General features: G+C 46.2%; 1 protein-coding gene across 5 annotated transcripts in view; it reads right to left on the bottom strand.

Annotated features, from left to right (window-relative positions):
- Positions 1-209: 209 nt before the first annotated feature.
- The window catches only part of DAGLB (diacylglycerol lipase beta), a 32,325-nt gene continuing 20,140 nt past the window's right edge, over positions 210-12,394 (bottom strand). For 3 of the 5 annotated variants that reach the window (XM_007186741.2, XM_007186743.2, XM_007186744.2), the window contains 6 exons: positions 11,747-11,827; positions 11,530-11,657; positions 4,891-4,959; positions 4,735-4,807; positions 3,448-3,689; positions 210-3,348 (listed from right to left, as the gene is read on the bottom strand). In XM_007186741.2, the coding sequence (XP_007186803.2) occupies positions 3,150-3,348; positions 3,448-3,689; positions 4,735-4,807; positions 4,891-4,959; positions 11,530-11,657; positions 11,747-11,827 (792 nt within the window). In that variant the 3' untranslated portion in view covers positions 210-3,149. The remainder of the gene's footprint in view (positions 3,349-3,447; positions 3,690-4,734; positions 4,808-4,890; positions 4,960-11,529; positions 11,658-11,746; positions 11,828-12,394) is intronic. The other 2 variants (XM_007186742.2, XM_057530030.1) reach the window with 1 other exon arrangement.

Here is a 12,394-nt window from a genome sequence, read left to right as displayed (position 1 = left end):
TGACGTTCGGTTTGAGACCTGGCGAATGTTGGCGAGACTCATGTGATGTCCACGCAGGGACGTGTGTCAGCATCTCGGGCCAGAGCTCTGGGCCGAAGATGCAGATGTTGGAACCCGAGCTGGCAGCCTGGTAAGGTGGAGACTGACGATATGACTTTAAGATCCTTTCTGGAGCCTAAACTTATACTATTAACAGTTCATGTTAGAAGCAGTTTTAAAAATTTTCTTTTTTATTGCTTGGAAGAGTTATTTTTTTTTTAACCAAAGATAAATAATGCAGTTTAAAGACCAAATCTAAAGGTTTGCCACAAAAACAGCAGTCTTCCCCCTTCGCACCCTCCCCAGAGGCACCTATTTTGAGTTCTCTTAGGTAATTCTTCATACTTGTCTTCACATGTCTAAAGCATATGCTTGCTTTTGTCTCTTTTACTTACCAGATCACTGGTTTATCATAAAAGGATGTGACTCAGGAACAGCCAGACGGAAGAGATGTAGAGGGCAAGGTATGGAGGAAGGGCTGGGCGCTTCCCTGGGTGCACGGCTCTCCCCACATCTCCACGTGTTCACCAACCTGGAAGCTCTCCAAACCAGGTCCCTTCGAATTTTCTGGAGGCTTCAATTCAGTCACTGGCCATTGGTGACTGATTGAGCTGTCAGCCCCTCCCCTCCCCGGGGCTCAGGCTAAGCTGTGTGCTCCATTGGATTTTCAGTTCCAGCCACCACCGACGACGTCCCCTCCCCGGTGGGGACGCAGTAGCTCTTAACCAGCCGTAACCCCAGCCTCAACACACCTTTCCCACCCCTTCAGTACAGTTGTTCGGGTTGGCGCTGATATTCAGCGTCTGCGTTACCGCTGCCACGTAAACGCTCAGGGCTGAGCCACGTAGTAACAGGATCTGCCTTTCCTGCACAACTTTGGTTTCTTTTGGAGTACTAGGTTGTTTTCTGTGTACTTGATTAACTTAACTGTGACTTTTCCATCTGTTGTCTAAATCTCAGGACATGCGGACGTATCATGTGTTTCATCAGTTTTCATTTCCCTAAAGGCACAGAGCCCTCTGACCACCACTTCTCTTACGTGTTGATCTTTTATTTTCTACATCTTAACTCCTTGTTTTCTAATTTACTTTCTCACCTTGATGGACAGATTCTCCAAGAGCTTCCTGAGCAGTATGTGGGTGATCTATGTTTTTGAGCGCTTGTATCTTTGAAAATAACTTCATTCTAACCTGACACTTTTTGGCTGGGTCTGTAATTCCAGGCTGGAAACAACTTCTGTTTGGCTTCTTGAAGGCAGCTCTCCCGTCGTCTTGGCCGTTTGCACTGCAGGGGGCGGTACGTTTATCTCCACGTCTTGTGGGGTCTGCCCTGTGTCTTCATGTCCTGGGTGGATCTTTGTCTCCCGTACCCTGTGCTTGGTGGGCTTGTTCTGTCTGGAAGCTTGTCTCCCATTATTCAGGTATCCCTTTCCCAGCTGCTTTTGATTTCGTTTTTTATACTTTTCATGTCCAGGAGTTCTTTTTTTCCCTAAATACTATTTTTCAGCCTTGTGGATCAGTTTTGTGGTTGCAGCACTCCTTCTGTTCCCAAGCTGTATGTAGCTGGGAGGGTTTGAAGCTTCTCCCGTGTCTGTTTCTTTTGGTCCTTTGTTCCCCAAGCGTCTGGCAATCCCTGGCTCGTGCTTGAACACTGAAAACTAAAAAGCAGACCGGACACTGAGCACGTAGGTGGGTCACGCCAGGGCAGTGTGGGTCAACGTGCTGGAGATCGCTTTCCTTTCTGCTGCTAGGAACGTACAGGAATTATGTTTAGAAACGAAACTTGTAGCAGTTGGACGTTACCGCGACATTTCAGTCAGAGACCTTTGCAGGTTTTCAAAAGCTGAGGTGGTATGGCTGTGACAGCTACTAGGCCCTGAGGGGGCAGGTATCCCTATAGGTCTGATTTCCTTGGAGCATCTTCTTGAAGGTTCTGGGAGCCAAGTGGGAGGAGTTGTTCTACTGCGCTGGTGCCCAGCGCCCCCTCTACCCTGAAGCAAGCGAGGAGCCAGATTTCTTCCAGCCGCCACTCTGGCCGGTCCCCCGCTGTCTGCGTCACGCGTGGGTCCGAGGTGCCTGGGCATCTGGTTTGTAGACTGGATTTATTCTTGTCTTTCCTTCCCCACTTCACCCAGGAGTCCGCTTACCTCTGGCCATCTCCCTGTTCCTGTCTCTTCTTCCCCCCGTCCTTGTGGGTTTATGCTTTCTAAAGGAATCCCATCACTGTCATCTTACAGGGTTTGGATCGGGGGTGGAGTGCAGTCAGACGCCTGGGCAACCTTCGGTCTTTAGCCAGAGCTCCAGGAAAACTTAAGACTCCATTTTGTTGTTTACAGTGGACAGAAAAAAGATGTTTAAAACAGGACTGTTGTAAAACTACCCAGTAAAATAGACCTGCCCAGAAACACCCACTGGAAGAGTTCATGGCTGTGCAGGCACTCATGATATGTAAGTGCTTTTTTTTTTTTTTTTTTTTTTTCAACTCGCTCTGCATCCACTGGCCGACCTCCGCGAATATCCCACGGGAACCGGGCCAGCACCCCGAGGCTGGTGAAACAAGCGCTGTGACCAGGCAGCGGGGCACTCGGAGGGCAGGCGCAGCAGTCTGCTCGCTTCCCCGACCTGGTTTCGTCGGAGCCCAGGGCTGACCCTCGCTTGGTCCCACCCAGGACAGAACCCCAGTCTGCACCCTCGCAACTGACACTGAGTTTGTGCAGGCAGGAAAGTCCGGTTTGCAGAATACACTGCACACCTGTGTGCCAACTCGTAAGGCAGGACCCTGTCACTGAAAAGGTGGCCTGAGGGGCGGGTGCCTACAGATCCGTTAGGGCCTTAAACCTGGCTGTGGGACTCCCGGGAATCAGCAGGCCTACAGGAAAGGGCGTCACGCCCGCTCAGTCTCGGGGGGCCGTCACCTCAGTGCTCTGCTGGCTCCTGATTGTGTGAATATTGTGGTCAGAGGTATTTCTCAAATTACTCAGTCATTTAGGAGACCACTGAAATCCGATCGATGGAAATCCAGGTATGGGCATCGTGGGAATCACTCAGATGTTAAGTCACTGTCGGAACAAGAGCAGTGTCCACGGCCCGAGCAGCTCCCAGTTGCCCTGGTTACGCCACGTCCACGCTGGAGCCTCCCTGGGTCGGACAGGAAACACAGGCGGCTCTGTCGGACACCGCGCTGTCCAGGGCTCTCATCAGGATGTCTGGCATGTGGTCTGTTAGCATCTTTGGGCCGATGAGTATTTTGCTGAATTCCGACTCATGTGACCACTTCACGCTATACCGAGCAGCAGGATAGCAGGAAAACCTGAAAGAGGAAAAGCCGACCATCTCTTCAAGTCTCACCCCCGTGAGTCTCCCTTCACCGCTGGTGGGTGACTGACCACGTCAGGCCCGCCGCACTCACCTCCCTGAAGTGCCCACTTCCTCCAGGTGGATGATCCTGCCAGGGGGGTAGAGAGGGGGGTACTTGCTGGGGGACTCGAGCGGGGAGTCGCTGGAGAAGCTGTAAGTTGGGGACCCGTGCGCCAGCAGGCTCCGCTCCCCGAGGAGAGGCTGCGTCAGGTCGCCCCCATCCAGCTCCGTCGGCAGGTCCTCGGGGTGCCCTCCAAAGAGCTCGTACCAGCACCCGCGCAGCAGGATCTTGTACTGAGGGCGAGACCGAGAAGGTGGTGCGCGTGTGACTCCAGGAGGCTTTCACGGTCCCCGGAGACCTCCTGGGACCCGTGAGCTGGCAGCGGCAACCCCACAGCACAGAAGCCTGGCTGCTTTGTTTTTCAACGTGGATCTTAGGAGTGTGGAGGTCAGGGGCCCAAACTCAGGTTTCTCTGGGGGCAGTGACGGGGCAGTGACGCCATCGTACTTGAAGCAATATTTAAAAACCAAATTCAGGCAGATTTTGAGGAAAAATTACCCTTAATTCTTTTTAGGCAACTCTGTAAACCAGTTTCACCCTTTACCCTTAAAGACATTAGATACGAAATTTTTTTTTTTTTAATTTGGGGGGAGTGTTAGCTGATAAGGAGGAAGTCTATTTTTAAATTAAAAATTTTTTTCTAATTAGCAACAAAAACACAAAAAATGTCAAAACAAAGATGTTAAGTGAAAAATCATCTCTAATCCCATTATCTAAATAAAACCACATTTTGGTGTATTTTTTTGGTGAAAGCTATATATACCTCGTCACCTACCCCTGCCTTGGATTATATTCTAAGAAGCATTTTTAATCCTGACGTTTTTAAAAAAAACTCTTCAAAACATCATGGATGTTTTTCTCTACCGGTAAATACAAATGCATTTATATTTGTAACGACGGTAATGTTCCACAGCCCAGCAATACCAGCGCCTCCTAAATTCTGTGTCTGGCAGCCTTGTGACCAAAACCATCAGAACGCTGTTAGTCATGACAGGACTAAGAAGTATGACAAAAACAAATCACTCAACCAAACAGGGATGGCTCTAGTATAGTACGTTCTAGTTGCAGCTTCCCTGCGCTTGGTTTAGCCGTTTGCTTCTCAGGTGTCCTCTGCAGAACAGCAGCCAGCAGTCTGTGCCGGGGGTGGAAGAGCTTCTAGCAGCATCAGTGCCCTGCGCTATGAGGCTCTGAATTTAGAAACGTCCTCTCGAGCCACAAACAGCCTGGTGGGGAGGCCCTAACCCCTGCAGGTCCTCTTTCGGGGCCCCCCCGAGTTACCTTGGGCTTGTTGCAGTGAGCAATCACTCGCAAGATTCTCCTCTTCAAATCTTCCAAGTTGGTCAAACTTAACCTGTTGTGCAAAAGACCAGACTGAGGCTCAGTACTCGCCTTTCCCGCCAGCCCAAGCCCAGACGGGGCAGCCAGCAGACTCACCTGGGAATCACATCCTTGCCCAGAACAAGTGACACGATGAAGGTCTTAGAGTATTCACAAAGGGATTTGCTGAAATAAAAAAAAAGGTGATTACATTGCCCCCAGAAGGCTTCTAAGAGAAAGCAAGTAACTGTACCAAGTTAAGAAGAGGTCAGTGTTCACAGAACTCCACTCTATTCTCCACCCTCTAAAGGGGAAGAGAAATAAGAGATTCCAGGTAGAGCAACTCACTGGCCAGATTCTCTTGAAAAAGTAAAAGGCATGGGGATTTACGTTACTAGATGTCAGCACTGGGTAGGCAACTAAGGTACTTAACCCAGTGTGGCATCAGCACAGTCAGACGAAGCCAGGGGAAGAGTGAGCATGGATGCCTCCCACAGGGCAGGAGTGGTACTGCAGGTCAGCAGTAGGGGAAGGATGGGCTTTTAATAAACAGTGCTAAGATAAAGCACTCAAGGTGTGAGCGGGAAGATGAAACTGAATCTCTACCTCATGCTGTACACAAAAAAACCCCGAATTAAACATAGATTAAAGACCTAGGTAAAGGTGAAAGGTCAGACTAAAAGGCTTTTAAAAGATACAATAGGAGACTAGATCCACATCCTTGGGACAGAGAAAGATTTATTAAAACGAAGACCTGGGACTTCCCTGGTAGTGCAGTGGTTAAGAATCCACCTGCCAATGCAGGGGACACGGGTTCGATCCTGGTCTGGGAAGATCCCACATGCCACAGAGCAACTAAGCCTGTGCGCCATGACTACTGAGCCTGTGCTCTAGGGCTCGCGAGCCACAACTACTGAGCCCATGTGCCACAACTACTGAAGCCTGTGCTCCACAACAAGAGAAGCCACTGCAGTGAGAAGCCCACGCACCGCAATGAAGAGTAGCCCCCGCTCACTGCAACTAGAGAAAGCCTGCGCGCGGCAACGAAGACCCAACGCAGCCAAAGATAATGACAAATTAGTCAATGTTAAAATTAAGAACTGATAAAGACTTGACTCAAAAAGACACATCAAGGAGTGAGTATATTTACAACACATACTTAGAACCAAGAAAGAACTGATGTACTGAATATATATACAAACCAGCGAGAAAAAAAATAGACAATACAATAGGAAAATGGGCAAAAGGAACTTCATGAGTGGAAACTCAATAAAAATATGAAGAGACTCAACTTCATCATGGAAATGCAAATTAAACAATGAAACATCACTGCGCACCCATCAGATTGGCAAAAATGTTCAAGTTGGACACTACTAAGTGTTAGTGAGAATGTGAGAGGTGTGCATGGGTGCAGCCACAACACGCGAAGCGCGAGCACGTGCACACTCCATGACCCAGCACGTCTGTGACAGCCCGATGTCCGTCACCAGCAGAGCAGATAATTTGTGATATGTGATGAAACATAATGAGAATTTACACAATAACATTTCAGACATCAAACAATGTGGGGAAAAAAAAATAACAGAAAAAAAGTATAATTCCCTTCCTCTAAATTTCAGAATCATGCAAATCCAAACTATGTAGAGACATGTAAACAGGTGGTAAAACTAGTTTTTAAAGCAAGGGAAGGGACTTCCCTGGCGGTCCAGTGGTTAACACTCCAAGCTTCCACTGCAGGGGGCATGGGCTCGATCCCTGGTTGGGGAACTAAGATCCTGCAGGCCGCATGGTGCGGCCAAAAATTAAAAAACAATTTTTTTTTAATTAAAAAAAAAAAAAAGGAAGGGAAGAATTTTCACAAAGATCAGGACAGTGATTCCCTGTGAACAGGAAAGGAGAGGACACACAGAGACTCTTTAAGGCACTGGCAACGTTCATTTCTCCACTTGGGTGGGTGCAGAGGTATGTGACTATTTTTAAATCAGCTTTATTGAGGTGTAATTTACAACAGTAAAATCACACCCATTTTAAGTGTATAATTTGATGACTCTTGACAAATGTATATAATTGTTTAGCAACCACCTCAATCAAGACGTAGAGCATTTCCATCACCCCCGGGCTCCCTGTGTCCTTCTGCAATATCCCACCCCCAACCACAGGCAACCACTGATCTGCTTTCTGTTGTTATAGTTTTGTCTTTTCTAAAATGTCGTATAGGGACTTCCCTGGTGGTGCAGTGGTTAAGAATCTGCCTGCCAATGCAGAGGACACAGGTTCAAGCCCTGGTCCGGGAAGATCCCACATACCACAGAGCAACTAAGCCCGTGCGCCACAACTACTGAGCCTGCGCTCTAGAGCCCGCGAGCCACAACTACTGAGCCCGCGCACCTAGAGGCCACACTCTGCAACAAGAGAAGCCACCGCAATGAGAAGCCCGTACACCACAGCTAGAGAAAGCCCGCACACAGCAACGAAGACCCAATGCAGCCAAAAATAAATAAATTCATTAAAAAAAATTTTTTTTTTAAATGTCATATTAAGTGAAATCACACAGAAGGTCTCTTGTATCAGGTTTCTTTCACACAGCAAAATGCATCCAAGTTGTATGGATGTTTGCTTATTACTCTCAAAAACATGTTTTATCTTTGTTTCACTGAATAAAAACAATCAGTTATTTTAAAAAGTCACTTTCGTGTCTTATTATATGTATAAATATGTGTTTTAATATTAAAAGAGCTTTTTTTTTTTTAATTTATTTATTTATGGCTGTGTTGGGTCTTCATTTCTGTGGGAGGGCTCTCTCTAGTTGTGGCAAGCGGGGGCCACTCTTCATCGCGGTGCGCTGGCCTCTCACTGTCGCGGCCTCTCTTGTTGCGGAGCACAGGCTCCAGACGCGCAGGCTCAGTAATTGTGGCTCACGGGCCCAGTTGCTCTGTGGCATGTGGGATCTTCCCAGACCAGGGCTCGAACCCATGTCCCCTGCATTGGCAGGCGGATTCTTAACCACTGCGCCACCAGGGAAGCCCTAAAAGAGCTTTTAAAAATTTTAAAGGTACACAAACATTTATGTATAAAGATATTGATAGATTTATAATAATGAAAAAATGAAAAGAATGTAAATATCAGTATGGGAATAAATAAAAGTGGTGTAACCAGATGATAGAAAACTAAGTAGTTAATTTAAAAACATGTTCTCAAAGAATAGTTAAGGATATAATGTATATAGAATATTAGAAAAACACATATAAACACACACACACACACACACACACACACACACACACACACACACAAAGCTGGAAGAAAGCAAACCTAAATAGTTACAATGATGATTTCTGGGTAGATCTTGATCTCTCTACTTACTTATATTTTTCAAAAATTCTATGATGGGCCTTCCCTGGTGGCGCAGTGGTTGGGAGTCTGCCTGCTAATGCAGGGGACGCGGGTTCGAGCCCTGGTCTGGGAGGATCCCACATGCCACGGAGCGGCTGGGCCCGTGAGCCACAACTACTGAGCCTGCGCGTCTGGAGCCTGTGCCCCGCAACGGGAGGGGCCGCGATAGTGAGAGGCCCGCGCACCGCGATGAAGAGCGGTCCCTGCACCGCGATGAAGAGTGGCCCCCACTTGCCGTAACTAGAGAAAGCCCTCGCACGAACCGAAGACCCAACACAGCCAAAAATAAAGAAATAAATAAATAAAGTAGCTATAAAAAAAAAAAAAAATTCTATGATGGATACAAATTTAATTTTTACCCCTTTCATTTTTTATTTCTTTTTTTTTAATGGTCGTACAGATTTCTTCTATCATCAGGCCAAAGATTATACAGGATTAAGTATGTTGAATCAGAAAAGAAAAATGTAATTTTCAAACTCAAAAAATGAATTAGTAACCAAATTCAGTAAAGTTGCAGGATACAAAATTAATATACAGAAACTTGCATTTCTATATACTAATAATGAACTATCAGAGAAATTAAGAAAACAATCCCATTTATAATTACATCAAAAAGAATATGACTTCCTTGGTGGTCCAGTGGTTAAGAATCTGCTTTCCAATGCAGGGGACGTGAGTTGATCCCTGGTCAGGGAACTAAGATCCCACATGCCGCGGGGCAACTAAGCCCGCACTGCAACTACTGAGCCCATGTGCTCTAGAGCCCATGCACCACAACTAGAGAGAAGCCCACGCGTCACAACGAAGATGCCGTGTGCCACAACTCAGACCCGATGCAAACAAACAAATATTGAAAAAAAAAAAAGGAATAAAGTACCTAGGAATAAATTTAACCAAGGAGGTGAAAGACCTGCACAGTGAAAACTAGAAGCCACTGAAGAAAGAAACTGAAGAAGACACAAATGGAAAGGTATTCTGTGCTCATGAATTAAAAGAATTATTACTAAAATGTCCATATTACCCAAAGAAATCTACAGATTCAATGTAATCCTAATCAAAATTCCAATGGCATTTTTCACAGAAATAGAACAAACAACACTAAAATTCATATGGAAGCACAAAAGACCCCAAATAGCCCTAAGCAATCTTGAGAAAGAAAAACAAAGCTGGAGATATCGTGATCCTTGATTTCATAATATAATGCAAAGCTAGAGTAATCAGAAGAGTATGATGATTAGTATAAATACAGACACATAGATCAATGGAACAGAACAGGGAGCCCAGAAATAAGCCCATGCACTTACAGTGAATTAATTAAGAAGGGAGCTGAGAATACACAGTGGGGAGAAGACAGTCTCTTCAATAAATGATGTTGGGAAAACTGGACCACTATCTCACCATACACAAAAGTTAATTCAAAATGGGTTAAAGACTTGAATATAAGACCTGAAATCAGAATACCCCTAGAAGAAGACATAGGCAGTAAGCTCCTTGACATTGGTCTTGGTGATGATTTTTTGGATTTGACACCAAGAACAAAGGCAACAAAAGCCCAATCAAATGGGACTACATCCAGCTAAAAAGCTTTTGCACAGCAAAGGAGACCACTGACAAAATGAAAAGGCAACTTACTGAATGGAAGAAGGTATTTGCAAATCATATACCTGATAAGAGGTTAGAACCAAAATATATAAAGAATTCATACAACTCAATAGCAATAAGACAATCTGATTAAAAAATGGGCCGACGGGGACTTCCCTGGCGGTCCAGTGGTTGAAACGCCGAGCTTCCACTGCAGGGGGCGTGACCCCTGCAGGGTTCAATCCCTGGTCCGGGAACTAGGATCCCACATGCTGCGTGTCCAAAAGAAAAGGGCAGACGATCTAAATAGACACTTTTCCAAAGAAGACATACAGATGGCCAACAGGTAGGTGAAAAGATGCTCGGCATCCCTAATCGTGAGGGAGATGCACATCACGTGAAAGTGCGAAGCTCGAGATGGCACCTCGCACCTGTCAGAATGGCTATTATCCAAAAAAGAGAGACATGAAATACCAAGCACTGGCCAGATGTGGAGGAGAGGGAATGCTTGTGCATTGTTGGTGGGGATGTAAACTGGTGCAGCCACTACGAAAAAACAGTATGGAGGGTCCTCAAAAAATTAAAAATAGAACTACCGTATGATCCAGCAATTCCACTTCTAGGTGTTTATCCAAAGAAAACGAAGACACTGACTTGAAAGACACCTGCACCCCCATGTTCACTGCAGCATTATTTACAATAGCCAAGACATGGAAAATACCTAAGTGTCCACTAACGGATGAATGGATAAAGACGTGTGTGTGTGTGTGTGTGTGTGTAATGGAATATTATTCAGCCATAAGAGGTAATGAAATCTTGCCGTTTGTGGAGGGACAACAGCCTGGACGGACCTTAAGCTCATGATGCTAAGTGAGAGAACAGAAAGGCAAATACCACGTGATCTCACTTACATGTGAAAACTGAAAAAACAAACCAAGCTCACAGATACAGAGAACAGACTGGGGGCTGCCAGGGGCGGGGGGTGGGAGGGGAGGCAGTGAAATGGGTGAAAGGAGTCGAAAGGTACAAGCTTCCAGTTATAAAATAAATAAGTTATTGGGATGTAATGTACAGCATGGCGACTGCAGTTAATAATGCTGTGCTGCGTACGTGAAAGCTGCTAAGAAAGTAAATCTTAAAAGTTCTCCTGGGCTTCCCTGGTGGTGCAGTGGTTGAGAGTCTGCCTGCCAATGCAGGGGACACGGGTTCGAGCCCTGGTCCGGGAAGATCCCACATGCCGCGGAGCAACTAAGCCCGTGCGCCACAGCTACTGAGCCTGCGCGTCTGGAGCCTGTGCTCCGCAACAAGAGAGGCCGCGACAGTGAGAGGCCCGCGCACCGCGATGACGAGTGGCCCCTGCTCGCCGCAACTAGAGAAAGCCCTCGCACAGAAACGAAGACCCAACACAGCCAAAAATAAATAAATAAATGAAGAAGCTTTCATTTAAAAAAAAAAAGTTCTCCTCACAAGGAAAAATGATTCTGTAACTATCTGTTAACTAGACTTATTGTGATCATTTCACAGCATATACAAATATCGAATCGTTCTGTTGTACATCTGAAACTAATATAATTATACCTGTTTAAAAAAATAAAATAAAATCAAAGCTATGGTTAGAGAGACCTATGAAAAGCTATCCAGTCTTTTTTCAACCAAACAGGGCTTTGAAACAAACTTCTCCTGAGGATGAGAAATTGTTAACTAACTTGCAGATAAGAGACCAGTTTTGACCATATAACTTGTGAGTAGCACCTCCTTACAGGAAAGAAAACAAAGAAGTACCTCAGCAGCCCCCTGGGCGGGGAAAAGGCGTAACACCTGACTTGTGGGTATGGGTTTCTGAGCATGATGGTCAACAGGGCCGCGGCGCCTGCCCCCAGGCTGTGCCCCACGATGACCAGCCGGTATTCCTAGGGGGCAAATGCAGAATGAGTAAAGGTTAAGAAAACAAATAGCTAATGGCAGAGAAAACGAAAGAAAAGAAGAGTTAAAATCTCACAGGTGCAATGCTGAACGCCTGGCTCAAAATCCCGTCGTTGATGAGTCGTCGGTAAACGTATCTGGCAGCTTGACAAATCCCCTGAAAGTGCAGACACAGAGGCGGCTGGTGACTGTCAGACAGGCCAGGCCTCCACGGGGTCTCCTAGTGGCGACTCTGTCCCCCCAGGCAGGGAAGCCGTCCTGGGATCAGCGAGCACATCTACCGCTCACTGCTGTGTTCCTGGCACCTGGCACCTGGCACAGAGCTTGGCACGAAGCAGGGGCTCAAAAAATATTTCCATGAGCGAATAGGTGACGTCAGGAACATCCTTCCATGTCAATGGATATTTCTAAGGCTTCTTCTGTAGCTACAGAGTATTTTGCTGCATGGACGTCCCACAATTTACTTTAGCCAAGTCCCCATGGTCCGTCACATTTAGATTATAAATGGCTGATCTTTTACAAGTATGTTAAAATGTAAAGTTCTGAATCAGTGACAGTGACTAAGTAGCCACTGTTCCTGCAAAAGCAGAACTAAAACCATCGGAAGTGAGTCCTAGGGAGGCCAGGCTTTGGTTTAATTTCAAAAAACAGAATGTAAAACTTCCTAACAAATACAGCTATCTCACGAAACAGACTTCTTGAAAATTAAGTAGTTCCCATCGAG

Source organism: Balaenoptera acutorostrata, chromosome 15, assembly GCF_949987535.1.
Source record: "Balaenoptera acutorostrata chromosome 15, mBalAcu1.1, whole genome shotgun sequence".
Lineage (NCBI taxonomy): Eukaryota > Metazoa > Chordata > Mammalia > Artiodactyla > Balaenopteridae > Balaenoptera > Balaenoptera acutorostrata.
Note: the sequence above shows the minus strand (reverse complement) of the source record. Positions and strands in the feature narration are given on the sequence as shown.